The sequence below is a fragment of the Ahaetulla prasina genome, chromosome 3 (genome assembly GCF_028640845.1).
Source record: "Ahaetulla prasina isolate Xishuangbanna chromosome 3, ASM2864084v1, whole genome shotgun sequence".
Lineage (NCBI taxonomy): Eukaryota > Metazoa > Chordata > Lepidosauria > Squamata > Colubridae > Ahaetulla > Ahaetulla prasina.
The window spans coordinates 25,111,366-25,136,950 of NC_080541.1; the positions used below are offsets into that span (position 1 = coordinate 25,111,366).

Here is a 25,585-nt window from a genome sequence, read left to right on the forward strand (position 1 = left end):
TTCTCTGGAGAGCTAAGACTTTCCATGATGTGCCTGAAGTGGGATAATATTTTTTTTATTTGCATTTATATCCCGCCCTTCTCCAAAGACTCAGGGCAGCTTACACTATGTCAAGCAATAGTCTTCATCCATTTGTATATTATATACAAAGTCAACTTATTGCCCCCAACAATCTGGGTCCTCATTTTACCTACCTTATAAAGGATGGAAGGCTGAGTCAACCTTGGGCCTGGTGGGACTTGAACCTGCAGTAATTGCAAGCAGCTGCTGTTAATAACAGACTGTCTTAGCAGTCTGAGCCACTCAAGGACTCAATTTGAGCCTGGTCATTGTATCTTGAGTAAGAACTCTAGGCTGATTTATTCAATGATCCATTAGTTTGTTTTCTTGGCTATCCACTATATTCTCTGGAGTCTTCTCCAATAGAGAAGAGTTCAAAAACATCAATACTGTTCTGATCTTGCTTCTTCAAAGTCTAACTTTCACTTTCCCGAGAGATTTGTACATTTAGCTATTATTTTAACTGTATTTTAGGACAAAAGACCTAGTGTAAAGTACCTGCTGTGTAATTACACATTAGATTGTCCTGTTTATCATTAGTGAAAACTTTAGATCCTCTTCCACAAATACATTGAAAGGGAAACAATTGTGGTAGCCCTTCATTATGTCTGATTGAAAATACCACCTTACAAATAGTCCTTGACTTATGACTACAATTCCTTCCAGAATTTCCATTGCAAAAATCAAGGCAATTTTTAAGTGAGTTGTGCCCAATTTTATGACCTTTTGTGCCATCATTGTTAAGCAGATCACTGCAGTTAAGTGAAAGCATGATCATGAAGATGATTCAAATTTCTCCCTGGACTTTTCTTGTTGGAAGCTATCTAGGAAAGTAACGAATGGTGATCACATAACCCTGAGATGCTGTAACCATCGTAAACACATGTGGGTTGCCAAGTGCCTGAATTTTCATCATGTGATCATGGGGGTTGTGTGATGGTTGAGGTGATCATGAGTGCAAAGATTGATGTAAGTCACTTTTTTCCATTGTCTGTGGAGATTCTCAGTCACGCAGGTCATGGTTGTCCCAAAGATGCTTTTTCAAGAGGCAACTGGACTTTCTGGTTTTTCTTTGAAGACGTTTTGCTTCTCATCCAAGAAACTTCTTCATCTCTGACTGGATGGTGGGGAATGGAAGGATTTATACCCCTTGTAGACAGTTAGTCATTTGTATTCTTTTAGCGAGTAGTTAAGGTCACCTGGAGGTTTATCTGTGTCATCAGAGTAGTGGAAATGGGTGTGGAGTTCCAAGAAGGCTGAACATCTGAAGTATGCAACTGAAGAATAGTGATAGCCAAATCTGGCCCTAGGTTCTGCCTTGGTTTACCTTCCCAATAACCAACTGAATCAGAAGATCATTTAAAAACAGTTTATTAGGCTACTCTGATAAAGTGGGATGTCCCTATGAAAAAGGAGAACCTTTTTGAGCCCCATGTTACATCCCTTTTTATAGTTACACAGCAAAGAAAATGCAAGAGGAAAATCGATTGGACAGCATACAAGTAACCTCCCCTTTGCCTAGGAAATCAGGTACTTGTAGTCAAACATGTTACATATTTGTATCCTATAATATCACACATGTGTAGTCATGTTGCATCCATGCATTCTATGTTGTTTGTCGTACCCTTCTTTGTGTTTGCAAAACGTTATTATTTTAACTGTATTTTAGGACAAAAGACCTAGTGTAAAGTACCTGCTGTGTAATTACACATTAGATTGTCCTGTTTATCATTAGTGAAAACTTTAGATCCTCTTCCACAAATACATTGAAAGGGAAACAATTGTGGTAGCCCTTCATTATGTCTGATTGAAAATACCACCTTACAAATAGTCCTTGACTTATGACTACAATTCCTTCCAGAATTTCCATTGCAAAAATCAAGGCAATTTTTAAGTGAGTTGTGCCCAATTTTATGACCTTTTGTGCCATCATTGTTGAGCAGATCACTGCAGTTAAGTGAAAGCATGATCATGAAGACGATTCAAATTTCTCCCTGGACTTTTCTTGTTGGAAGCTATCTAGGAAAGTAGCGAATGGTGATCACATAACCCTGAGATGCTGTAACCATCGTAAACACATGTGGGTTGCCAAGTGCCTGAATTTTCATCATGTGATCATGGGGGTTGTGTGATGGTTGAGGTGATCATGAGTGCAAAGATTGATGTAAGTCACTTTTTTCCATTGTCTGTGGAGATTCTCAGTCACGCAGGTCATGGTTGTCCCAAAGATGCTTTTTCAAGAGGCAACTGGACTTTCTGGTTTTTCTTTGAAGACGTTTTGCTTCTCATCCAAGAAACTTCTTCATCTCTGACTGGATGGTGGGGAATGGAAGGATTTATACCCCTTGTAGACAGTTAGTCATTTGTATTCTTTTAGCGAGTAGTTAAGGTCACCTGGAGGTTTATCTGTGTCATCAGAGTAGTGGAAATGGGTGTGGAGTTCCAAGAAGGCTGAACATCTGAAGTATGCAACTGAAGAATAGTGATAGCCAAATCTGGCCCTAGGTTCTGCCTTGGTTTACCTTCCCAATAACCAACTGAATCAGAAGATCATTTAAAAACAGTTTATTAGGCTACTCTGATAAAGTGGGATGTCCCTATGAAAAAGGAGAACCTTTTTGAGCCCCATGTTACATCCCTTTTTATAGTTACACAGCAAAGAAAATGCAAGAGGAAAATCGATTGGACAGCATACAAGTAACCTCCCCTTTGCCTAGGAAATCAGGTACTTGTAGTCAAACATGTTACATATTTGTATCCTATAATATCACACATGTGTAGTCATGTTGCATCCATGCATTCTATGTTGTTTGTCGTACCCTTCTTTGTGTTTGCAAAACGTTATTATTTTTAATGTATTTTGTTTAATTAAAAGGAGAAGGGAGAAAAAACAAGAATGTGTTTAGGTATTTTTTTAAAAATAAAAATGGTAAGTGATAGTACACAGCTTTGTAAAATTATGCCCATCTGTGGGAGAGTGGGAAGAGGAGAAGATAAAGAGAAACTAATTTAGAGGCTAACAAGTCCCATCTTCCTTCCTGGAAAATAAATATTCTCTGACCAGTCATGTTGTCCCAGAAAATGTTATGTAAACAGATGTGTTGATTATGTTATTTGATCTAGCTTCCCCTAAGTATTCTAGAAGGTTTAAAATAAGTCCTGGTGAGAAAACATGATATTTTGTAGATCACCAGACAGATGTCAAAACATTTGATTGCTACAGACAAGCAATATTTTTTTTTAGGACTAAAACAGAAAACCTGAAGAAATCACATAACAAAATCATCCCTGCATTAATGCTCCAACTGAGAGCTAAAATTTCCCCTTGATGTTAAGATGTATTTTCTGAACTGCTCAGCATTAGACTGATGAGGAAGAATTTTGGCTGGCTTATTTGATTTCAGCAAGGATAGATACATGAAATGTTAGTAAATACTTAGTCATTTATAATTAGCTCTGCTCTGCAAAACCATTTATCACTTGGGCTTTTCTGAAGTTTTTGGAGCAAAAAAATTAGAAAAGTTCCCTAAATTTCACTTTGAAACTGCCTGGAACATTTGAGTTTAATTATTAACATAAAGAAAATATTCATTCATCAGTCAGTCCAGCAGGATTCTAGGGCAAATAAAACAATAGCGAGTTTTCAATCAAGGAATATTTGAAAGACACTGATATACAGTAGGGTGGTTAGTACTGGAAGTTGGCAAGGAATGGGATTTGAACTAAACTACATATTTAATGAAAGGGCAATATATGCACAAGAAGAAAATGTACAGTTCTCCCATGCAAAAAAAGCCATTCTGTTAAAAAACTATATGGGAAGCCTTTGTACAAATTTAATGTAATTAGGGTTATGTAAATTTATGTCAATATGGCATTTTGCAAATCAGGATATTATTTATTTGTTTGCTTACTTATTTATTTATCAACAAGAACAAGGAAACAAATAACAGTATAGACATAGACATGGACACTTGAAAAAAATTGGCACACAAAAAGGATATAAATTGGCAAAACATAGCCATAAACACATAGAATGATTACATATAATTGGGAACAGTAGGACAGGTATGGTAGACACACTTGTGCGCTTATGCACGCCCCCTTAGGGACCTCTTAAGAAACATGAAAGATCCACGGTAGACAGTTTAAGATAAAAGGTATGGGGATTAGAGCAGGGGTGAAATGTGAAATTTGTTACTACTGGTTCTGTGGGAGTGGCTTGGTAGGCGGGGGATGAGACTTGGTGGGTGTGGCCAATTTTTTTTTTTACTTTAAAAAGCATTTTAAAAGTAATTTTAAAACATTTTAAAACATTTTTTCTACAACCTCTTCGGCTGAAGAGGCTGTAAAAAATGCTTTTAAAAGCCTCTGATGATCAGGCAACTCAGCTGGGATCACCAGAAGAGCCTTTTAAAAGCACTTTTTACAGCCTCTTCAGCTGAGTTAAGCATTTTTTTATAACCTCTTTGGCCGAAGAGCTTGTAGAAAACATGCATTTAAAGGGTTCTGACAATCCCAGCTGAGCCGCACAATCATCAGAGGCTTTTTTTTTACTTTTAAAAGCATTTTTTCAGCTGAAGAAAAAATGCTTTTAAAAGTAAAAAAAAATCCTGTGATGATCACACAGCTCAGCTGGGCATGCAGTGGGGCAGGGATTTTTGCTATCGGGTCTCTGAACCACCTGCCACCATTGCTACTGGATCGGGCAATCCGATCCAAACCGGGAGCATTTCACCCCTGGATTAGAGAGACTAACAACAGGATCAGGTAGAGTGTTCCAGACATTTACTACTCTGTTGCAGAAGTCATATTTCCTACAATTAAATTAGAGCGAATTACATTGCATTTTAATCTATTGATAGCCCTCGTGTTATTATGGTTGAAATTAAAGTACTCATTTACAGGTAGATCATTTTGGTAAATAATCTTATAAACTAAGCATAGGTCGGAATGGAGATGATGTAGTTCGAGACGATCTAGACCTAAAATTTCAAGCCTGGTGGTATAGGGAATTTTATTTCGAGCAGAAGAATTGAATACTCTTTTAGTAAAAGATCTCTGGACCCGCTCTAATGTAATGATATCTGAAATACAGTGAGGGTTCCAGGCAGGTGAGCAGTATTCAAGTATAGGTCTGGAAAAGGTTTTGTATGCCCTAGTTTGGAGTATAGTATTACCAGAGAAAAAAACTTCATAAAATAATATTTAACTCTTAATGCCTTTTTGCAATGATGTTACAGTGAGCTGTGGGAGTTAGATCTTTTGAAATGAGTACTCCTAGCTCCTTGACAAAGTGTGGGTCAACTTTTAGATTGTTTCCAGCCAGCAAATATTTGAAATATAATTTTTTTTTATTTGCATTTATATCCCGCCCTTCTCCGAAGACTCAGGGCGGCTTACACTATGTCAAGCAATAGTCTTAATCCATTTGTATATTATATACAAAGTCAACTTATTGCCCCCAACAAACTGGGTCCTCATTTTACCTACCTTATAAAGGATGGAAGGCTGAGTCAATCTTGGGCCTGGTGGGACTTGAACCTGCAGTAATTGCAGGCAGCTGCTGTTAATAACAGACTGCATTAGTCTGTTGAGCCACCAGAGGTCCCTTATTATTATGTTATAATATATATTATATTTCATATAATCTAATGAACTATGATGAAACTCTGAGCAGGTAATAGCCACCTTCTCAGACAACTGCAGAACCAGCATTCCTCTGCTGTCCATTGCCACCAAGAACCTCTTGGGAAGGTTGTTGGTTTTTCAACTTTGTTTATTTTTATTTTTAATTACCATTGTTTAGAGTGCTTGAAAGATGTTTTAGCAGAATTAGTAGCAATAGCAATGGCAATAGCACTTAGACTTTTACGCCTGTCCATGATGCTTTACAGTACTTTCTGAGTAGTTTACAATGTCATCATATTGTCCCTAATAATCTGGACCATCATTTTACCAACCTCGGAAGGATGGAGGGCTGAGTCAACCTTGAGCCCATCAGGATCAAATACCAGACTGTGGGCAGAGTTAGCCTGAAATACTGCATTCTAACCACTGTGCCACTAATACCCTAAAAGCAGGATATACTATACCTGTAATTAAATATAAAGATGTTAGAAGGAGACTGGCTGAACCAAGGGAAGAAGTCAAATGGGAAATTACGCTAGAATCTCCATGTTGCCACAATAGAGCAAAGTCTGACACCTTTGAAAGCCTTTGATCTTTATCTAATCTTACCCATGTGTGAACTGTCAGTCTAAGAAGAATCTTGTGTATAGGCTTTAGCTATAAAGCAGCTATTTGAATGTTTCACATGTGGGTCTGGTTATTTGCACCTGACAAAATAATGGTAATCAAGAAATATGCTAACCCTTAAGTTATCATCTCATTTTGAGATTTCTCAATCCTTTAGAAAAATCTTTGTTTTGCCATACATTTTCTCTCTTGCCAATTGTCCCATCACACCAAGAGTAACATAACCACAGTGCACATTTGAATATATAAAACAATAGTCAGATCTTTTACATATTAATAGTTACTACCAATTGTGCCCACAGACAGCATCTTCATTCCCAATCTATAATGGTTGATAACAGGTCTATTTCTGATCGTATTGAATTAAGCAACGTAGCGGTATACCTTAAAAAAAACATATTTAATCTACAAGCTCTCAAGACATGTTGGCCATCGTTCAGTTATAATGGCTTTACAAATCCAATGAACCACAACTGCCAGTATTATTAACCATTGTTATCAATTGAATTAATAAAGCATCCAAGTGAAGGCCCTGTCTATGATCTTCAAGAAGCTATAGGAAACTTTTGTAGAGCTTATAAGAATCATTTGATGATTCACTGAAGAATTTGTATAGAATTGCAGTGGCATCTGTTAATCATTTTTAAATCTCAATTCCATCCTCAATTCAATCAGTGGATGTCTTTCAAGTGCCACTTGTCAGAAAAAAACATACACACATACAAACATATTCAGCACACTATCCTTTTTCAGGATAGGTAACTCAAACAGAGCACAGAACAGGTATAAGAATTACTTCAAAGAAATGGAAGACATGAGATAAGAAAAGGAAGGTTTGTATAACTGTTTAATAAATCTGGTTTATACTAACACTGTTCACTAGATCTCTCTATCTTTTTATCCTGCCAAACCATTCTTGCTTCCAACACATCTTCATTACAATGGAAGCTTATTCATAGCACACAAAAAAGAACACAACCAGCCAGATATTTTTTATTAAAAAAAAATCTTCAGAGATTTTGGACAGAGATAAGTTAACTTTCCTTTTCCTTTGATTGTGGACATATTTCTTCTTGTTTTTTTATATGCATTTTGCAAGAATGTTGGAGAACGATGAGTAGAAATCATCTGGAGTTGACAGTTATATTGCCTCTTACGACTGTTTTTAATCTCCCTAGGTGCAAAACTTAACGTTGCTTTTATTTTTAAATATGATTTTTACTAAAACTTTAAAACAAGAAGTTATAAACTATTACAAACTAATAAAGCAAAGAAGAAAAAAGTGAAAGCAAAAAGTGCAAGAAAAGAAAAAAGTGAAGAGAAATAGAAACAAAGAAAACAGTTACAAAGAGGGAGTTTCCAGTATTTTTCAGTTATAGCAGCTATATTTAAAACTCTCTGTCTAAAGTTACATCATAATAGTTTTCTTTCTATAATCTATTCTGTGCAGTCATCAAAGCCATAAATAACAAGCTCTTTTTAAAATGTAGATAATGTATTTTCTCTAATCAAAGAAATTAATTTATACCTAGCATATAACAATAGCAATAGCACTTAGACTTATATACCGCTTCATAGTGCTTTACAGCCCTCTCTGAGTGGTGTACATAGTCAGCATATTGCCCCCAAAAATCTGGGTCCTCACTTTACCCACCTTGGAAGGATGGGTCAACCTTGAGACTGGTGAGATTCGATCTGGCAAACTGCTGTCAGCCAGTGATCAGCAGAAGTAGCTTGCAGTACTGCACTCTAACCACTGTACCACCGTCACTCATTATAAGCGAGATATGTTAATTTCACCAACCATTCTTGCATAGTAGATAGAAGAGTAGTGTCAAATCCATCTCTGTGCATATAATAATCTTGCTGTAATATATTTCATATGCTGAAATAATCTTCAATGGCTTTTTTCCTGTTCATTCATTAATCCTAAAAACAAAAGCTTCCACTGAATATTGATCTTCAAAATCTTCTCCATCAAAGTATGTATTTGAATTTTAAAATGATTAATTTTTTTTACATGTCCACCATGCATGAAAAAATGTCCCTTCATAATGTTCACATTTACAATATGCATTTGTACATTGTGCATAATTTCTCAGATAATTCATTGTTTTCTAAAAAAATTGGCTTTAAGATCATAACACAATCTAAATTTCAACCCCGTTTAACCACATATCTGCCCATTGGTTCATCTATATGTTATATCAAAACTTTTAACTCATTTTATCTTAGAGCTCTTTACAAAACTGGAAGTTTCTGAGCAAATAAGATTAGCTTTTTTCCTCAAAAAGCTGGTTTTCCCACCAGTTCTTTGTCATTCTTGAGTATGACGGAACATGCAGAGAACTTATGAGGCATTTCTGATGGTTCCCATTTCCCTTCTTTTTGATGTGCACCAAGCCAGTTCAGTATTTCATGCAGACTCTGCATGACTGTTCCAATTACCCTTTAGATAGTGACTCTAGGAAATTTAGATGAGCGGAAAATGGTAGTAAGGCTCTCAAAATAAATACAGGTTTCCACACTTGCACCTAATCAACAGCAGTACAATGAAGCGCCAGGTTCTATTGCCAAACTTTATATTTAGCATATCTATCATGGTAGTATTTGGCTCTTGAAAAAAGTTTATGATTTCTAGGGGGGCGGGGAAGAATTTTTGGAAGGTTAATGAAAGTGAGAACCCAAACTAATAGTGAGTTTGTATTTACAAAGAACAAAAAAAGCGCATGAGGTGCTAGGCTCAGTCTCAGCCATACCCAAATTAGTGATATGTTCCAGATTTCTCAGGTTCTCGGGTTTACACATATCTAGATCGGGGGTCTCCAACCTTGGTCCCTTTAAGACTTGTGGACTTCAACTCTGGGTTACCGTGTGGCTGCTGGCTGCTGTACCATTTCAGAATGAAAATTGTTAAGTTGTTCTTTAAATGAACATCCATCTAAAAAGCTCATTCAAAATAATAATCTCCCTCCAGACTATATACACTACGGTTCATGGATTTATTTACCATACATGCTTGATAATATTCTTCAAGTGCATAACTTTATTTTATCATTTTAAAGCTTTGTAAGCCTACAAAAGTTGTGTTAATGTACAATATTTTCCCATATGGATGAAGTACTGATAGTAGTGAATTTGAACATACTTTTTTCTCTTAGTAGCATCTGAATATAGTTAAATAGAAAGAAACTTGCTATTTGCTGCTATTTGCTGCAAGGACTCAAGAGTTATTTGAAGTAAATATGCAATATGCAATATACAATATACATGAAATAAATATATAATACCAAAAGCAGGTTTTCAAAAGCAAAACACAAGCAGAGGAGAGGAATTTCAGTTTCAATTTTGAGCAGCAGACTAGTTTAGACTAGTTCAGCACAGACTCAGAGCTAGATACGTAAGTCACACCCAGGCTCTTTGCTGTCTCCTTCCTTGTTGCTCACACAGCAAATACTGTTTCAGTTTCCAAGCAACCCTCAACTCTCACACACTGACAAGATGCTAGCTAGTTGAATATTGATGGATGCTGGTAGGCAGAGGCAGAATTTTTTTCTTTTCTTCCTCCCCAAAAACTAAGGTATATCTTATATTCCGGAGCATTTTATACTCCAAAAAATATGGTATTTAAAGTGGTCTATGGTGAAGAAAAGTTGAGAACTACTGAACTATATAATATCCTGCATAGTCTTAAATAGTAAACTCCAAAGTTCAACTATCATAATCTAGCTAATACACAAAATATCATCTCTAAAATATATTACTGTATTATGTTCTAGCTGGTGAAGCAATGATTAAACTGCAGTATTGCAGGAAACTGGAGCCTGGAGATTGATCTTGATAGGGTTCAAGGTTAATTTAGCCTTCTATCCTTCTTAAATTGGTAAAATGAGGATCTAGATTGTTCGGAACAATATGCTGATGTTGTAAAACCACCCAGAGAGTGATATAAAACACTATGGAGTGGTATATAACTCTAAATATTGTTACCTTAAGCTGCTTTTGAAAGATGGTCTAACATTTCAAAAGATGCAAATCTACATAATGATATTGGAGTGTCATTATGAATAATATAAATACCATGTTGTTTCCATTTGTGTTCATTCATATGCATTGTCAAAAGTGGTGTTACTTTGATTTATTTATTTTAATTATGTTATCCAACTCAGATTAAAACAGCCAAACTTTACTGGTGTTTCTTAAACTTGGCAACTTTATGATGTATGGATTTCAACTCCTAAAATTCTTCAGCCAGCCATGTTGGTGGTCGTCAAACAGAATACAAGTAATCCAAATACTCAAAAGACATGCTCATTGCTATGCTAAAATTACCCCTTCCCCCATATTTTTATTTTATTTCAGAAAAATAGTTATTAATTTGGCTAGATGTATCTATATACTTTGATCTATTTCTTTTTGTTTTTTACACTGATCACTAAGTGAAACATAACCGAACCATAACTGAAAGATGATTAAAGAACTGGAGGCTGAAACATATGAAGAAAAGTTGCAAGACTTGAGCATGCCTAGTCAAATGAAAAGAAGGACTAGGAGTTACATGATAGCAGTGTTTTAATTATTGGCAGGCTTTCCAAAAAGAAGGGAGGTATCAACATGTTCTCCAAAGCATCTGAGGACAGGACAAGAAGTAACGGCTAGAAATTTAACCATGAGAAATTCAGGTCATTTCCTGAACTAAGGAGAAATTTTCTGGAAACAAAAACAATTCATTAGTAGAATGGTTTGCCTCCAGAAGTTGTGAGTACTCTATCACTCGAGGCTTTTAAGAAGAGATTGGCAGCCATCTGTCTGAAATGGTGCAGGGTCTCCTCCTTGAGCAGGGGATTGGACTAGAAGACCTCCAAGGTCCCTTCCAACTCTGATATTCTGTTCTGTTATTCTGTTAAAGTCCTATTCTATTTACTTGGGATTACCCCCCCCCCCCACAGCAACCCTATAAGGTAAATTTGGCTGAAGAACTAGCTCAAAGTTATTAAGTGAGTTTCTGTGGACTTGAATCTTGGTCTCCAGTCCTAGGAGGAGAACTATTGTACACAGCGGTGAAATGACTTAGCTTTGCTACCGGTTCAGGAATGTGAGCATGCGCACCTCTTCTGTGCATGCGTGCCTCTTCTGTGCATGCGCAGAGGGTAAAAAATAGAACGTAATGACATTCTGTTGGGAGGGTGGAGCCTCCCGCCACCGGTGCTACCGGTTTGCATGACCCGGATAGATTCAGCCGGATTTCACGGCTGATTGTACCATACTGATCTCATATATAAGATAAGGTTTAGGGCAGGGGTCTGCAAACTTGGCTCTTTTAAGACTTGTGGACTTCAGCAAAGCTGGCTGAGGAACTCTGGGAGTTGAAATCCACAAGTCTTAAAAGAGCCAAGTTTGCAGACCCCAGGTTTAGGGAATGTTAGATTCGGGCAATAACGAGACAGGAGACCAGATGAGTGACAACAGCTCTTTAGTTTATAGTGAACCCAGCAAAGAACGTCCGGCAAAACCCCTCTTTATATACAGTTTTCTCCGGTGCATTAACCAATCAGGAACGTGCAAGTTCCCGCCTAAATTTCCCTCCAAAAACTCTTAAAGATACATTACACTCCTCCCCTCCCAGAACGCATTGTAACCATATTTACATAACATTTACATATTATTTTTCTACGTAGTCACGCAGGTAGGCTGGGTGTTTCCTAACTCGCTCAGATCTGCGCACTTCATTCTTGGGGAGTGAGTCGAGCTGTTCGGAGGGACTGTGAGTTCCTCCAAGCTCCTCCTCTGGGCTATCCAGCCCTGGATTATTTGCAGAGTTGTCCCTGCAGTCCTCCTGAGGGCCCGGTTGGCGTCGCTGGACTTCGTCGAACTCAGATAAGTCCCTCGTTTGCCCCGGGTTTGAGTCAGCTGTGAATTCAAACATTGGATAGTCAGGGCCTGGTTGATTTTTGTCTCTGTTACTTGCTAGCCTTTTGCGTATTTGAGCTATGTGGCGTCTCCATACCCAGCCATCCTCCATATCCACAATATATGATTTCGGACCGGTTACCCCTATAATCGTTCCTTTTAACCAGGTCGGGCCTTCGCTATAGTTGTGTGCCCACACCTGGTCCCCGACTGTCATTTCCCTCGTTTTTCCTTGTGTTCCTTTGTACCCGTCTGGGGTGTATGTGGGGTTTAGTCGGTCTAGTTGGCACCTGAGTTTCCGTCCCATTAATAGTTCCGCCGGGCTACAGCCAGTTGCTACACAGGGGGTTCTGTGTTGGACTGCAAGGAAGGTGTCTATCTTTAATTGCCAGTCGCCCGGCCTTATTCTAGAGAGCGCCTCTTTGGCGCTCCGAACGAAACGTTCTGCAAGTCCGTTCGTCGCCGGGTGGAAAGGCGCCGAGAGGACATGTCTGATGCCCTCCTCCGCTAGGTACCCCTCAAACTGTGTTGCCGTGAATTGCGGGCCGTTATCGGATACCAGGGTGTCGGGCAACCCATGGGTGACGAATAGGTGTCTCAGGACTGAGATAACGGCTTCTGCCGTTGTGGATTTCATTAGGATAATCTCTAACCATTTCGAAAAGGCATCGACTACGATTAAAAAGGTTTGCCCATGAAATGGCCCAGCAAAATCTATGTGAATCCTAGACCATGGCCCCTGTGGTTTCTCCCATTCCCTGATAGGGGCCGTGGGGGGTAGTGGCCTCGACTCTTGACAGGGTTGACATCTCCCTATCTCGTCACTAATTTCATTGTCCATCCTGGGCCACCACACATAGCTCCTTGCTAGACTCTTCATCCGAACTATACCCGGGTGGCCCACATGCAACAGTTCTAGTACCTTTTTCCGTAATTTTTCCGGAATAACCACCCTATCCCCCCATAACAGACACCCCCCTTGAACAGATAATTCTTCCCGTTTCTTCGCAAAGTCCCTGAAACGCTCGCCCGGCGCAGCGGGCCATCCCCTCAACACCCATCCAATCACAGTCCTTATGGTAATGTCCTTGTAAGACGCCCTTGCCACTTCCTTGGAAGTGACAGGGCCAGCGTCCCAAGAGTCAATCAGTAGGACGGGTATCCCTGGGGCTGGATCTTCAATAGTCTCTGGTAACGGGCATCTGCTCAAAGCGTCCGCATGCCCCATCTCCTTTCCCGGGCGGTAGATCAGCTTGTACGAGTATGCCGCCAGGAAAATAGTCCATCGAGTTAGTCTGGGTGACAGTGCCACGGGCGTGGGGCGGTCGCCCGCTAACAGGCCCAACAGGGGTCTGTGGTCCGTTACAATTTCAAAGTCTCGGCCGAATACATATTCGTGAAATTTTTTCACCCCTGAGACTATAGCCAAAGCCTCCCTATCCAGCTGGCTGTAGTTCCTTTCAGCCGAAGACATTGTTCGGGAGTAATATGCTATAGGGGCTTCTGTTCCATTCGGTAACCTATGGCTGAGCACAGCCCCCACCCCGTAGGGGGATGCATCGCAGACCAGGACTAATGGCAACGTGCCGTTGTATTGGATGAGGAGGCTATCACTAGACAATAGGTTCTTTACCCCTTCAAATGCCCTATTTTCCACTTTCCCCCATGACCACGCGGCATTCTTAGCCAGTAGCTTATGCAGCGGTTCGGCTATTGTCGCCTTGTTCTTGAGAAACACCGCATAGAAGTTGACCAGACCCAAAAATGCCTGCAACTCCGTTTTATTTTTTGGGGCTGGGGCCTTCCTGATGGCCCTCACCTTGCTCTCTGTGGGGTGAATCCCTTCCCTATCTATTCTGTAGCCCAGGAATTCTACGGATCCGACCCCGATTTGGCATTTGTTTAGCTTAACTTTAAGCCCGGCAGACCGGAAAATGCCCAAAACTTTCCTCAGTCGTACCCTTAGTTCCACTAGATTTTCGGCTGATACCAAAACATCGTCAAAATACGGTACCACCCCGGGTAGACCCTGCAATAGTCGCTCCATTAGATTCTGGAACAGCCCTGGGGCTACACTCACCCCGAATTGGAGCCGGGTGCATTTGAATGCGCCGCGGTGTGTGACAATGGTTTGCGCTTCGGCTGTGCTGCTATCTACTGGTAATTGCTGATAGGCTTGAGCCAAGTCTAGTTTGGCGAAAACTTGCCCTTGTCCCAACGAGTGCAGTAAGTGTTGCACTACTGGGACGGGGTATGCACTCTTCTGCAATGCTTTGTTTAACGTTGCCTTGTAGTCAGCACAAATCCGGACTGACCCGTCCGGTTTGACTGGGGTGACTATAGGTGTTTCCCATTTTGCGTGATCAACGGGCACTAGTATTCCCTGGTTTACTAGTTTGTCAATCTTGGGCTTTAGGGCGAATGGAACCCTCCTAGCCTTCAACCTGATGGGGGCAACCTGGGGGTCTAAATTGAAGGAAATAGGGGTCCCCTCGTACTTGCCCAAACCATCTTCAAAAACGTCCTCGAACTCCTTCAGCAGTTCACTCTTGAGGTCGATTTCACTACGGAACACCCCGGTCACTCCCATGCCCAAAGCCCGGAACCAGTCAAGTCCAAGCAAACTTGGTAAGGTTCCGTCGACTATGGTGATTGGCAGGGTTTTCTTGAACTGTCCATACTTGACTTGGACTGACGTTCCCCCTCGCACAGGAATTCGGTTTCCTTGGTAGTCTTGAACTCGTATATGCTGGGACTGTAACCTGCGCTTCGCGATGGCTGGCAAGTCCCTCTTGAGGGTGTCCCATGACATCATTGTGATAGATGAGCCGGTGTCCACCTCCATCTTGCAAGGTACCCCTTCGACGTGTACCTTTGTAAAAATCTTTTTCTCTAGCCGCGTCGATGCTAGGGCTACTCTTGCTGAAGTCTGGTTTAACTTCGCGCCCTTTTTGAATGGACCAATCCCGGGCCGCTTTGCGGTTCCCGCGCTCTGATTGGTCGGTTTGAATTTTTGGCGGGAAGGTTGGGGGGCTCGACAGGCCTGCGCTATGTGACCCTTCTTTTCGCACCGCCGACACGTTGCGTCCTTGAATTTGCATTGTTGTCGTTGGTGTTGGCCCCCGCAGCTCATACATTCACTCCGGTCCTCTTTCCCCGGCTTCTGGGTGTGGAAAGCCTCTTCCTCTTCCTCACCTTCCGACTCGGCCTGGACTTCCTCGTTGTGGACCGGAGTTGCTTTTGCTCCGGCTCCTGGCGCCGTCGGCTTTTGCAAAGTTTCTGCCGCCTTGGTCGACATCTCATGAGCCCTAGCCTCGTCCAGCGCTAGGGCCAGGGTTAGGTTGCTCTTGGACAGCAGCCGTCGTTGTAATCGAATGTCTCTTACCCCGCAAATGAGTTGTTCGAGTAAGGAGTCCTCCAAATCTCGGTACTCACAGTGATTTGCGGCTTTTCTTAGCGCTGCCATGTACACGCTTATCGACTCGCCTTCTCGCTGTACCCTCTGCCTCAACTCGAACCGTTGCACGAACTTTGAGGGTACTGGGGCATAATGCGCTCGAAGTGCCATTTGCAGCGTCTGCCACGGTACCGACAGTACCGGCGTTGGCTCTGATAGCAACTCTGCGGTGTCGAAGACCTCTGGACCGCAATGGCTCAGGAAGTATGCCCGCTTCCTGTTGTCCGAAACTCCTTGTAGTTCGTTTGCCTCGAGGAAACACTCGAAACGAGCCATGTATGACCCCCATTTCTCCTTTGCTGGGTCGAATGGCGGTGGCGGCGTGTAGCTGGACATCGCTACTCTCCGTCCTTGAACTGGCTGGGTTCGCGCCTTTTTTCCCGATCTCACTGCCTACATCCCATCCTCGTCGCCAGTGTTAGATTCGGGCAATAACGAGACAGGAGACCAGATGAGTGACAACAGCTCTTTAGTTTATAGTGAACCCAGCAAAGAACGTCCGGCAAAACCCCTCTTTATATACAGTTTTCTCCGGTGCATTAACCAATCAGGAACGTGCAAGTTCCCGCCTAAATTTCCCTCCAAAAACTCTTAAAGATACATTACAGGGAATGCCTCTGAATTAAAAAAAAAAATCATCTGAAGGTCTAGGCCTGAAAGATAAATAACCATTTTTAATTTAAAAATGTAGCTCAAAAATACAATATACTTAACTCATTAAATGTGACATTGAAGATTAGCACAGAGAAAACTTTGTGTCTGATTGCCAAATATCAGCATTTCTTTCTCTTTTAATTTTGAATTATGCCTACTTAATTTCCATTATATCTAGAGTGAATAGAAGCTGTTGCACAGAATGATCATTGCTCTGTATGAACCTGTTTGTCAGTCAACGTTAAAATTAAAACAAGTCAGCGGTATTGGAGAAAATGCAGAACAGATGGAAATCTAACTTCTATTGCATTTAACTCATGAAACAAATTATCTGGAATAATTTTATGACATAAGTAGTACAGTCATATATTTCTGAGAATACAAGATGGCTTTCCTGGTAGCCACTGTTTCCTGGTCTCTATTTCAAATGAACTTGGGAAAACACAACAAAATTTCACAAATATGTTTCTCCCTGATAAATTCATGATAAATTGTAATATGCATACCTAGCATGTATCATTATTTATTTGATGTTATTGTTCATTTACTTCTACATTTTATTCATGTACAAGTTAGAAGAGTGGCATGAATAAGAACAAAGACCCTTGCTTATAATGTATATTCTTCACAGAACAATCTGAACAGATATGAGTACTATATTAAAAAAAAACCTTGGAAATGCAGATTTGATGTGCTGGAGATACTCACGGTATGTGATGGAATGTATACCTGGAAAAGCAGTGGAGGGGGATCTTGGCAGCACCACAGTTTCCCAGGGAGGTGGCAGTATATTCCAGAGAAAAGTCCAGATTCATAGACTCCACATTTCCAAAATGGATGGGGGAGAGGGAAGAGGTTCAGAGTAGCTACACCCTAGAATCTCTCAGAATCTAACTAGTAGGATTAGAACACCATAGCTTTAAATTAGCAAGATTCAGTCCATTAGGTATAAAACAAGTAAAGGACCGGACTCAATTTGATTTCACTAAGTGTTTTTGGGCTTGGCCTGATATTATGCCTCCTTTTCGATGCTGTATATATCAAAACAAAAGCAAATGTCTTCTTTCTTCTTCTTTCTTCTTTCAAGCAGGGGTGGGCTTCAAAATTTTTTGCAAGGGGTTCTCTGCCTGGTTGCTGGGTGGGCGTGACCATGGTGGGCATGGCCTAGTCAGCCTTCTGCACCATGCTGGAGGGGTGTTTTTTTTCCTCCCCGGGTTCCGGAGGCTTTCCTCGAGCCTCTGGGAGGGAAAAAAACGGCCTCCCCAGGCTCCGAAGGCCCTCTGGAGGCTGGAAATGGGCCCGCTTCTGACCTTCCCTAACTTCAGGTAGGCCTGTTTTTCGCCCTCCCTGAGCCTCCATGCATGTCCTGCACTTACCTGCATCCAAAATGGGCCACCTGGGGACTCCTGGGAGGGGCGGAGCAGGTGAGGCCAGCCAGGAATGGGATTTTGGGGGTCTCCAAACTGCACAGAATCTTAGCTAGAGGTTCTCCTAAACCCCTGTGAATCCCCAGCAGCCCACCACTGCTTTCAGGTAGGGGAAAAAAAACATTTTAGATTAATATTGGTTCTGGCACTATTAACATATTAATATTCTGTCTTCTGTTCTTTCAAATTAGGATTAGGAAATAGTCAGATATCCTGCCTCTAAAATATTCTAATTCTGGGATAAATTCTACTTTCAAGGGATTTTTGTTGTTGTTCAGTCACTAAGTATTGTCCTACCCTTTGCAACAATGGACCATCTAATGCCAAGCTTCCCTGTCCTTCACTGTCATGGAGTTTGCCAGGAGAATGAAATTCGTGTTCATTGTGTTGATGACACTATCTGACCATTTCATTCTCTTCCATGCCATTCTCCTTTTGCCTTCAATCAGTTTTATTGATTAGCCTATAGGCCATATCAAAAGCACAAGGTGCAAACACATATCACCATTAAAATCATATACAAACAATTTAAAATAAAAGCAGGGTAAAATATAATAGTTGTAGGATTAGGTGCAATATAATGTGATGCATAAATATATACAATAGAGTAAAATGACATAATATTATATTTCGGTGTCACCCTTACAATCTACCCCAATCAGTCCCACGTATGCAGATCTCAACCAAATCATTTTGCTTAAATCCTGTGCTGTGTTAAATGTTCTTTTCAGGTTCTGGCCGCACATAAAGTAAGTTGTTTTGATATGGGGATCCCAATGGGTCATTCGTTTGGTATATGGACCAAGGTACCTGTCTCTCACCCCCCTATACAAGCAACAGTCAAATAGGATGTGAGTCAGGTCTTATACCTCTTGTTGTTGTTGTTGTGTTGTTGTTGTTGAGGTGGGGGGACAGAACACCTCTGCTGCTCCACAAATGCAGAGACGCTCATTGTAGGGTGTAGAATGGAATCGCCCATATCTGACCATTGTGCTTTGATATGGCTTATAGGCTAATCAATAAAGCTAACCAACCTTTTGCCTTCAATCTTTCCCAACATCGGGGTCTTTTCCAAGGAGTCCTCTCTTCACTTTAGGTTACCAAAGTATTTGAGCTTCAGCTTCAGTATCTTTTCATTTATGCAAAATGAAGAAGTGGGATTCAGTGGCAAAGTCAATGGAGCCTTTTAATCTTGAGTTTTTATTTTTTATTTTATAAAAAAAAACCCTTAAAATTATTTTTCCATGATAGAGAAATTTCGAATACCCAAATTCAGTCACAAAAAGATGAATTAAAACAAAAACTGTAACTGCCATCTTAAAGGTTTTCTGCACGCCAGGTGGACTCCAAGTATTTGAGACCAAAACCTGTAGCACAATTATAGGTTTCAAAGATGTAGTACGAGGAGAATACAGCTGTTAGATCCTATTCAACCAGGGTTTGTAAGAGGTATATATTTTGGTTTCATAAGATCCCCTAAATTCCATCCTTCAGGCTGAGTCTGGAATAATATCAAATAAATCTTGAGTGCAAATCTTGAGTATGCTAGTTATTGGCTAAAATTAATTTTTAACCCAGGTCATTTGGCTGCTCTGACTCTTTAAGATAAATTCTGGCTTTTGGTGGAAATCACTTAATTGTGCCCTAAGGTATTGGTGAGTTTCATCTTATACATTGATCTTAATGGGTTTTGAAGAGGGCACGCCATTCCTTAAGCAACATGATGGAGAAAATAACCTCAAAATTATTTCAGCCAGTCCATCTTACTTTATCTGAGTGGAAAATAATAATAATTTGTTTGTTTGTTTGCTTGCTTTCAGGTTAACAGGATTTCATCTTCCTCCACCTGTGACCTCCACAAAATCTGTATTTTCATTACGATTAACCAGCGACTTTGCAGTGAGTGCTCATGGATTTAAAGTATATTATGAAGGTAAAGTAATATATTATAAATATGCATGTTAGAACTACAATAGCTTATGTCAACATTCAATTTTGGAAAACAAGTCAGTATTTATGAACCAGAAGGGCGGACAAAGGATGGCAAATTATAATAAAGGAAAACAAAGGCAACAATTTATATTACAATCATACAACTGATGCTGCACAGTCTGAGATCCTACAATAAGAGCATATTAATTCTATGTATTACTACTTAGATGTGTCTACGTGATAGCCAGCTGTTTTCTTTTTCTTTTTTAATTACCCCACATTAGTCTAGCCCTTGGTCCTTATGTTTCTTCATCTTCCTTATATGAGACACACAGAGCTCATACTGTGAATGGCATAATCATGTTCTGCTGTTTGATCAACCTGATTTACAGCAATTAGAGGCAACCAAGAGTGAAAATCAGTGAAACTAATGCAAGGAATGTGACATTGTTGTAAAAATACTAAAGAAAGACCATTGTTTTTAACAGGTTGATATACATTTGCTGTATAATTAAAAAAAATATTTAAAAGACGTTGAGACTTTGGAAAGAGTGCAAAGAACAGCAACGAAGTTGATTAGGGGGCAGAAGGTTAAAACATATGAGGAACGGTTGGTATGTCTAGTCTAATGAAAAAAAGGAAAAGAAGGTCTAGTCTAGTGACATAATAATAGTTTTCCAATATTTGAGAGGTTGTCACAAAGAAGAGTAGCTCAACTTATTTTCCAAAGTATCAGAAGGCTAGACAAGAAGCAACAAATGGAAACTAATTAAGAAAGAACCAACCTAGAACGAAGGAGAAATTTCCTCACAGTGAGAACAATCAACCAGTGGAACAGTTTGCCTTCAAAAGATGTGGGTGTGTCATCACTGGAGGCTTTTAAGAAGAGACCAGACAGCCATTTGTGTTGTGGTCCATCAGCAGCCTACGGAGCTAGCAACGGAGTCAGACAGCAATGAGGCTGAGGTGAGGCCAGGGCCATCGGGAAGTGAGGTGCGGACTCCAGAGCCTCCAGAGCCTCCAGAAGCTGACTGTAGTCAGGCAGAGGAACAGGAGGAGCCTGTTCCTAATGCACACATGAGAAGAGCTGCCAGAAGGCAAGAGCAGCTCAAGCAGAGAGGACAACTCGGGAGTAGGGCCAAGAGATGATTGATGATTTAAGCCATAAGGCTTAAAATAAACCAGTGTTTCAGGTTTGCCGGAAAACAATGTTGTAGCTGTGTCTGCTTCGTCCTCTGCTTCATGTACGTCTTTGTTTTTGTGGCTTCTGGATGTTTGCCAGGAAGGACCTTTGGCAGTTTGCCTAATTGGACTAAGGCAGGGGTAGTCAACCTTTTTATACCTACCGCCCACTTTTGTATTTGTTAGTAGTAAAATTTTCTAACCGCCCACCGGTTCCACAGTAATGCGCCATGCATCGTTGTCTGTGCATGCCTCTCACGCATTGTGGATTGGGTTTTGGGGGGGGCGGCTACCTGCTCTGCTTGTCTGTTACAGCTGGGTGGTGTGGGGGGAGATGCGTGAGCTATTCTGGGACGAGGCTCTTTTGTTTGCGGTCGCACTATAGCGCCATTTAGTTTCACTTATGTAACGGGCACTAAACTTAGCCATGGGCAATACAAATAGTATATTTTTAGAAATTTAAATTGTCACAGGGAATTTTATGAAAACCTAATGAAAATGTTTTTAAATAATGCTACCACCCACCATGAAAGCTGGAACGCCCACTAGTGGGTGGTAGGGACCAGGTTGACTACCACTGGACTAAGGTTTGTGAAATAACTGAGGAATTTGTGTTGGGAGGCATTTGAATTATTTTGAGTTGAACAACTTCATTACTTCATTCCCAGCTGTTCGAATAAAGTTTGTTTTTCCACGGACTAAGTTTATTACTGCCTACTTGGGCCTGGGTCACAACAATTTGTCTGAAATTGTATAGGATCTCCTGCTTGTGCAGGGAGTAGGACTAGAAGACCTCCAAGGTCCCTTCCAACTTTAATGAAGTTTTATGTTCTACTTTCTTCACGGTGACCTGAGCCTCTCAGATGAACCTATAGTTCAGCTTAGACTATTTTAGGATGGAATGATTTTTTTTTTCACTCTGTAATGAAATAAGCATTTCAGCTCATGTCAATCACTGTTTGCTTCACTTGGAGCCAAAACTAAGTAAAAAACAACAAAAAAGGGACAAAATAGTAGAAAATATCTGATGTGGTATCAGTCTGGATGGTTGAAAATGCGATGGACTAGGGAGCTTTCTTGTTTTCTTGCAATGTGTCATTTATTTCCTTGCAAGTTCTATGTTGCCACTCTTTTCAATGGAAAATGCTGTTTTATTATCTTTGGTTTCCTTCCATTTCTCTGATTATCTTTGAATTCAGGATTGTACTTGACCCTATTTGAGTGTTACGGCATGAGGCTTTGTGCATTTTTTTCATCCCTGGTGTTTCAGGATCCACTAATATTTGATTAAATTACAGAGAGATACTTAAGAGATAATTATACTCTAGAGAAATCAATGTAAATTGGGCCATTTTCCATGCCAGCTTCCAATTTTGGCATCTTTTTTATTGTGACAGCACATAAGAGTTCTATCAGGGTGGCAACAAGAAGCTAGAGTGACTTTTTCTTCCTTTCTTTTCCTAGACAAGCATGACCAATAAGAAAATTGATATATAGCTTAAAATAAGTTAAAGAATATTCCATTGAAGGGAGAATATTGTAGCTCAGGGTTGAAGTGAACTAAGTAACATCATCAGTGCTAATGATGATGTTACCTAGCTGGTGCTGATGATGTTACCTAGTTTGGATAATACCTATTTTTCCATGTATAAGACACTACTTTTTCTTTAAAATATTTACTTGAAAATTGAGGTGTGTCTTATACACAGGAAGCTGAAGAGAAGGCTGTACATGCCGGATGAGCCTCTATCTTATATGCAGCTCTATTGTCCCCCTCTATTGTAGTTTTTTCCTGAATCACATTAGCACTCTAGGTTTCATCTCTATTGCTCCTGTGATGCATTTCCGGTTCTTGCTATATTACTCACTCTAACAAGATGACTTCTTCACAGCAATGGCTTATAGCAGGGGTGTCCAAACTTAGCCCCTTGAAGACTGGTGGACTTCAACTCCCAAATTCCCCAGCCAGCATGAGCTATAAATATGAACAAGTTGCTGGCTAGGGAATTCTGGGAGTTGAAGTCCACCACTCTTCAAGGGGCCAAGTTTGGACATCCCTGGCTTATAGTACAAGAAACTACATGAAACATGGGGATGTCTTATACATGGGGGCATCTTATAGACAGAAAAATATGGTAAATATCTGCAAGAAAGCAACCAAGCTCAGAGAACACCAATAACATTCCATTTCTCTTTTTCTGTTGCTTTGGTCCTGCAACGGGCTCCATTTCTCCTTATTTATCTCTTGCAAAACAATTCCTTCATGCTATAACCAGAGAAGCATTAGGCTTGATTCAGAGAACCAAGAAGGCAGCCATGTTGCTTGGATGAGAGGAATCCAATTTATTTTTTCCAGCCAGCAATGCACAGTGACTGTAAAATCAAAATGAGATGAATTCCACATTGAGCTCCTGGAGAAAATATGATGAAATTAAGAATGAATGATGATCTTCACTTATAAAAAGGGAACTTTTCTGGCTAATAGAAGGACTAGAAATTGAGTAGATGAAGGGCTTCGAATATTTAGGCATTGTCTTCTAAGATTCAGAGTCAGGGAAAGCATCATCAGTATGGCAGCACAAGCTCAAAAAAAGTTTTTCTCCATACAAAAAGAGGAGAAAGTATCCCTACAGCTTTCAAATTATTCTCAGCCAAAACCTCTGGCTCAGCTGCTCCCAGCCAGGCCCGTATCCAAATTACACACAGATGGAAATTGTACAAACCAAGTTCATTAGAGCAGTGTTCCAAACCCCCACCCCCCCAAATGTACATTTAATACAATTCTGAGATTTGAGGCTGGTCAAATGAGAATTGAGGTCAGAGCATGGTTATTAATCTTTAATTACTTGCTTAAATGCCATTATTTACCAGCTGGGCTGATTCCATCTATTTTTTTTTCCAAATGAATTTGAATCCTCTTGAGGCTCAAGCAATAGATACAGATCTTCTATCTTGTGGCCTCTTCCTTGATTCTCTATATCTATATTCATTTTACTGAGTTAGTAAAGTTATTAAAGAAAGGCACTTACACATTGAAGCCCAGAATGAAAGAGGTCTCGTCCAAAATATATCATGTCACATCTGGACTACCGCAACTCTACATGGGGCTATCCTTGAAGAGCATTTGGAAGCTTCAACTGGCACAGAGTGTGGCAGCATGGGCAGTTCTTTGGGTCCTTAGGATGGTCAATACTACACCACTGTTCCATATGCTGCACTGGGTGCCAGTCTGCTTCTGGATGCAATTCAAGCTATTGGTTTTTACCTTTAAAGCCCTGTGTGACATGGTTCCAAGTTACTTGAAGAATCTTCTCATCCCACAGGGACTGGCTTGTCCCATCCACACTGGCATAGGAGGCATGTTCTGGGTCCTGTTGATTAAGGAAATCTGGCTGGCGGGGTCCAGGCAAAGGTGTTCTCTGCCATAGCTCCAGTCCTTTGGAACAGCTTATGCCTTGAGGTCCTATGGCATCCTGAAATGCCATAGGACCTCAGCCCATTCCTAAGAGGTCTGTAAGGGGCGTGCATAAGAGCACAAACGTGCCTACCGTTCCTGTCCTATTGTTTCCTTTTGTTATATCCAATTAATATAGTTATTACATATTCATACTCATATATATGCTTATATATTGTATAATTTTTTCATGTTTATGCTTATATATACTGTGTGACAAAATAAAAATAAAAAATAAAAATAAAAAGATTGGCTTCCACTTTCTGACCTTCCGCAGAAATCTGAAGATCTGGTTCTGCTAGATGGCTTGGGACCCAATAGGGGAGCATTACACTGCATGTGGTTGATAATTTAAGAGGCAATCCCATTTCTCTCCCACACATCCTGTTCCCCCCCCATCTTTTAACTATAATTTTATTTTGATTGGGAATTTTTATTTTGATTGTTTTAGAGATACTCTATGTATTTGTTAGGATTTTAATGTTTTAGTGCTGTAAACCACCTGGAGGCATTTCATTATGAGGTGGACTGCAAATAAATTCAATAGACAGTCAGTCAGTCAGTTAATCCTAGTCATGGAGATCAAAACTTTAGAGATTGGTCTCCTAAAAATAGTGGTAATGCTATAAATTACATCTACTTGAAAAAACATTAAGTACTAGACATTTCTAAATTCAGGAAAAAATCCTCTGATCTGTGCAATTTCCTAGGGTCCCTAATGTCCAGATGTTTTGGAAAAGGTTAACTCACTAAATATAACATGCCAGGCAAGCATTCAATTCAGTTTCTTAACCACAATAAGATTTTAATGAGAATGCCCCTTGATTTGTAGTCAAACCAAGCATTGAGAACTGGCTAAGTCTGTAGCACAAGATTAATGTGAACTTTAGAATCATTACCACACAGGGCAAAATTGTTTGATAGTGCTCTGGAGGTTCCAATATTCACTTCATTAATCTTCGCAGAATGGAATATTAATTAGATAGCTAATTAGGATTGCCAGCTAATAGCTGAGCATTACAGCAAGAATTTTTGCAGTGCATTGTTCTACATTGCTCAGTGATACTTCCGTTTTCATTGTTGTTGTTTTAACATAGAAATGTGATAACACACCCACGTTTGCTTCAACAGGGGATGTGCGGCAGTGAAACATAGAATCCAGTGCCATCCTCAGTGAGAAAAGTTGTTAAAATGAATGCACGAAATCAGCTTTCCAAGATACTGGAAAGCTGGATAACAGTTAAAATAAAT

General features: G+C 40.2%; 1 protein-coding gene across 1 annotated transcript in view; it reads left to right on the forward strand.

Moving 5' to 3' along the window:
* CSMD3 (CUB and Sushi multiple domains 3) overlaps window positions 1-25,585 on the forward strand; it is a 782,898-nt gene that overhangs the window by 173,592 nt on the left and 583,721 nt on the right. Inside the window, exon 3 of the mRNA XM_058175006.1 lies at window positions 19,587-19,699. Within this exon, the coding sequence (XP_058030989.1) occupies window positions 19,587-19,699 (113 nt within the window). The remainder of the gene's footprint in view (window positions 1-19,586; window positions 19,700-25,585) is intronic.